General features: G+C 44.6%; 1 protein-coding gene across 1 annotated transcript in view; it reads left to right on the top strand.

Annotated features, from left to right (window-relative positions):
* The first annotated feature begins 2,634 nt into the window (after positions 1-2,634).
* The window catches only part of LOC122257242 (uncharacterized), a 22,146-nt gene continuing 19,780 nt past the window's right edge, over positions 2,635-5,000 (top strand). The window contains exons 1-2 of the mRNA XM_086545782.1: positions 2,635-2,673; positions 4,383-4,524. Of these exons, the coding sequence (XP_086401908.1) occupies positions 2,635-2,673; positions 4,383-4,524 (181 nt within the window). The remainder of the gene's footprint in view (positions 2,674-4,382; positions 4,525-5,000) is intronic.

Consider the following 5,000-nt stretch of genomic DNA (forward strand, 5'->3'; position numbering starts at 1 on the left):
ATTATATCAGAATATCGTGGAAATAAAGATATAAATGTAATGAAAACGCTGACATGATTTTTCGTGTAACAAGCCCCAGGGGCCATAGAATATGTATATGTATTTGAATGCATTTTGGTCTTAGGTGCTAAAAGTCACATCTAATCTAATTTACGTTATAAAACCAATATTAGAATTTGGTTATCCGCTTCGCCAGCCGTCGCCACAGAGCGAGTTGGAAAACCACTTAAATATTTCCCGCAGATTCCTTTCGTATTTAGAGCTTCACATGTAGACTCAATGTACTTGTGATAATGCACTATAGTGTACATGTGTATACATGTATACATTTTAATATATATATATATATATATATATATATATATATATATATATATATATATATATATGTACACACACATACACACACACACACACACACACACACACACACACACACACACACACATATACATACCGCTGTCTCTTGCACTAGATCTCCCTCCCTCTCTCTGTTTCTCACTCCCCTTTGTTCTTGTTTTCTATCGCTCTCTTTTGCTCTTGTTCTCTGTCGCTCTATCTCTCTTTTGGTCTCGGTCTCCCTCTCACTCACTCTTGCTCTCTCTTGTTCTCGCTCACCCTCGCTCTCGTTCGCTCTAGTTCTCGCTCTCACTCTCTTTCCCTTTTGCTCTCACTCGCTATCGCTATCTCTTGTTCTCGCTTTCGTCTCTTTCCCTCTTACTCTCTCGCTCTTGCTTTATCTCGTTCTCGCTCTCCCTCCCTTTCCCTCTTAATCTCTCTCGCTCGCTCTCGCTCTCTCTCCCCTTCCTTTATCTTTCTCTCTCTCTTTATCCCTCTCTCATTAATCCCCCTTCCCCTCACCTACCTTCTCTCTCTCTTGCTCTTGTAGTCTCTCTTTCCCGCTCTCTGACACTCTTGCTCTCTCTCCCTCACTAACTATTTCACACTCTTGCTCTCGGTCTCTCTCTCTTTCCACTCTCTCTCTCTCTCTCTGTCTATCAGCTCTCCCTCTCGCTCTTGTTCGCTCTCACTCTCTCGCTCTTGCTCTTTCTCACTCTTAATCTCTCTCGCTCGGTCTCTTTCTCTCTTTTGCTTGGTCTACCTCTCTCTCTTTCGCTCGGTCTTTCTCGCTCTTGCTCTCTTTTGCTCCCTTTTAATCGCTCTCGCCCTCTCGGCTCTTGCTGTTGCTTTTGAATTTTCTTGCATTCGTTCTCGCTTTGCACGGCTGCTTGGGGGGATGGTGGATCGGGGTGGTAACAAGGCTGACAAGGTGATGGCGGGTTTGGGCGGTTGCACGGCTGACGAGGCACGGCGGGTTAAGGCTGTTGCACGGCTGACAAGGTGATGTGGGGCAGGGCGGTTGCACAGCTGACGAGGCAATGGTGGATCAGGGCGGTTGCACGGCTGACGAGGCAATGGTGGGTCAGGGCGATTGCACAGCTGACGAGGCAATGGTGGGTCAGGGCGGTTGCACAGCTGACGAGGCGATGGTGGATCAGGGCGGTTGCACGGCTGACGAGGCAATGGTGGGTCAGGGCGGTTGCACGGCTGACGAGGCAATGGTGGGTCAGGGCGGTTGCACGGCTGACGAGGCGATGGCGGGTCGGGGCGGTTGCACGGCTGACGAGGCAATGGTGGGTCAGGGCGGTTGCACGGCTGACGAGGCACGGCGGGTCAGGGCGGTTGCACGGCTGACGAGGCAATAGTGGGTCAGACCGGTTGCACGGCTGACGAGGCACGGCGGGTCAGGGCGGTTGCACGGCTGACGAGGCAATAGTGGGTCAGGCCGGTTGCACGGCTGACGAGGCAATAGTGGGTCAGGCCGGTTGCACGGCTGACGAGGCAATGGTGGGTCAGGCCGGTTGCACGGCTGACGAGGCACGGCGGGTCAGGGCGGTTGCACGGCTGACGAGGCAGTAGTGGGTCAGGCTGGTTGCACGGCTGACGAGGCAATGGTGGGTCAGGCCGGTTGCACGGCTGACGAGGCAATGGTGGGTCAGGCCGGTTGCACGGCTGACGAGGCAATAGTGGGTCAGGCCGGTTGCACGGCTGACGAGGCGAGGGTGGGTCAGGGCGGTTGCACGGCTGATGAGGCAATAGTGGGTCAGGCCGGTTGCACGGCTGACGAGGCGATGGTGGGTCAGGGCGGTTGCACGGCTGATGAGGCAATAGTGGGTCAGGCCGGTTGCACGGCTGACGAGGCAATGGTGGGTCAGGCCGGTTGTACGGCTGACGAGGCAATAGTGGGTCAGGCCGGTTGCACGGCTGACGAGGCAATGGTGGGTCAGGCCGGTTGCACGGCTGACGAGGCAATAGTGGGTCAGGGCGGTTGCACGGCTGACGAGGCGATGGTGGGTCAGGGCGGTTGCACAGCTGACAAGGTGATGTGGGGCAGGGCGGTTGCACAGCTGACGAGGCAATGGTGGATCAGGGCGGTTGCACGGCTGACGAGGCAATGGTGGGTCAGGGCGGTTGCACGGCTGACGAGGCAATGGTGGGTCAGGGCGGTTACACGGCTGACGAGGCAATGGTGGGTCAGGGCGGTTGCACGGCTGACGAGGCGATGGTGGGTCAGGGCAATTGCACAGCTGACAAGGTGATGTGGGGCAGGGCGGTTGCAATGCTGATGAGGCGATGGTGGGTCAGGGCGATTACACGGCTGACGAGGCAATGGTGGGTTAGGGCAATTGCACAGCTGACAAGGTGATGTGGGGCAGGGCGGTTGCAATGCTGATGAGGCGATGGCGGGTCGGTCGTTGCACAGCGGACGAGGTGTTTTATTTTTCTTAGAAAATTATTCAATTTATATTCATCGAGTTTTTTAAGTGTATAGGAAAAAGCATTTTAATTAATTAATCATGTAGCACTGAAAGGTTATCTTAGCTGAGCACGATAGATATATGATATGATAGAAATTAAATATAAACGTTTCTTCAATGCAAATATAAATTCATATTTTTTTCATCCTACCAAGCAAATATTTTATTTTTATTTTGACCTCCAGGTTAAAGATTATCCTCTTTAACACAACACTCTGGTGTAGTTGTCGCTTTGATGAATATTAAGTAGAACACATAATAGAGCAATGATATCAACACAATATAATGACAATGTATTTATGGTTTATGATATATAACACACACACACACACACACACACATACACACACACACACACACACACACACACACACACACACACACACACACATATATATATATATATATATATATATATATATATATATATATATATATATATATATATGTGTGTGTGTGTATATATATATATATATATATATATATATATGTATGTATATATATATATATATATATATATATATATATATATATATATATATATATATATATATATATATATATATGCCGAGAGAGAGAGAGAGAGAGCCGTAAATGGCACTCACCTACCAAGCACCATCTTCAGAAAGCGGTTACAGGATATGCAGGCAGAATGTCCCCTCATAAAACCGTAATACTTTTATCACACTCATATGGACCCGATGCTACAATTTGTTTACAGCGATATTGATAAAGCCAGTCTCGTAATTTAGGAAAAGACACATTATTATTTTTATTTATCAATAAAGTGTATATAAAAATGGTTTGGGAAAACGCAAGTATGGGTTAAACATTCTGCAACTGGTTTCAATTGATTCGCTTTTGCGATGGGGAGGGGGGTGGGGTGGAGATTGCGCCCTACCATTAATAATATTTGACAGTACCCATACAAAATATCTTGGCACAATAAAGGCATTTTGAAACACTTCAAATGTATCGGGTTTTGCCTGATCTAGTTCTTCTTTGTCAACATTTTCACATGGCCCTTCAGCAGCATCCATCACCAGGTGGCAGAAAGAATTGCCTCTTTAATGGAAGTTAGATTGATATTTAGTAATTGGTTAGCTTCCCGTTAGATAACTTTGCGGTCACTGATGCGTCGTCTGTTTTGTTTTGTTTTCTCTCTCTTTTTTTTTTTTTTTTTTTCTTTTTTTTTTCAATTTTGACAGTACACGTTAGATGGCGTGCTGTAGGATCACAGTTTCAGACAGAATGACGACGCCATACATGGCCATGTTTGTTATGTGTGGACAAGGAAAAACAACCACCATTAAAAACAACCATCATTCACTGGAAGCGGACTTCTTACTGGAAGATACGAGGCGGTAAGGATTCTGGAGTCTGTAAAATTTCATGCATTGATATATATGGTTAGATGTTCCATTAAGCTAATATCAATTACTTGCAATATAAAAAATAATCAATTTTTATCTAGAATAGGAGTTGGTGCTAATTGCCACTGATAGTAATTTATTTCATATAGTGGGAGGTAAAATTTTTAATATTTGGCATGATTACCTACAGATGTATGTAGTGGCTAAGAAATCTGATCATAGCATACCTTTTCATTCATTAAACAAGTCCCATGTAGTGTGCAGTAACCTTCTTATTGAAGATCAATACACACCTATTGAGTGCCTTTCAGCTATATATGCACCTATAACAGGTATTTGAAATAATATGATATAAATCAATAGTACACTATATCTTCTTTCTTCTTATTGAGGGTTTTAACCTATATACAGTCTATATTCCCTGATTCTATTATTATTATTATTCTTTACTTCTTTCTTTTTTACTTTCTTCTTTCGATTTTTCTTTTTTTTTTTCTTTTCTTTTATATGATTTTCGTATGTCTGAGTATGTAGTACTTATTTTTGGAAGGTTAATCTTCTCCTGTAATTAGAAGATTTGCTGTTATTGATTTTTTATTTTTTAAGGGCTTCTTACCCTCTATATCAAAATATTTATTCTGACATGGGAATTTTACAAAGAAATTGTAAACGAGCTGTGGACTGGAAACCCTCAATGAATTACATGCATACGCTGTTATGTTCTCTCGATAGATGGCGCAATATTCCCCATTGTTTACAGCATAATTATAGAGTGCCCTCTATAATTATAGCAGATTCATGTAATACA

Source organism: Penaeus japonicus, unplaced genomic scaffold (genome assembly GCF_977035675.1).
Source record: "Penaeus japonicus unplaced genomic scaffold, GWHDUDI00000001_assembly GWHDUDI00000017, whole genome shotgun sequence".
Taxonomy (NCBI): domain Eukaryota; kingdom Metazoa; phylum Arthropoda; class Malacostraca; order Decapoda; family Penaeidae; genus Penaeus; species Penaeus japonicus.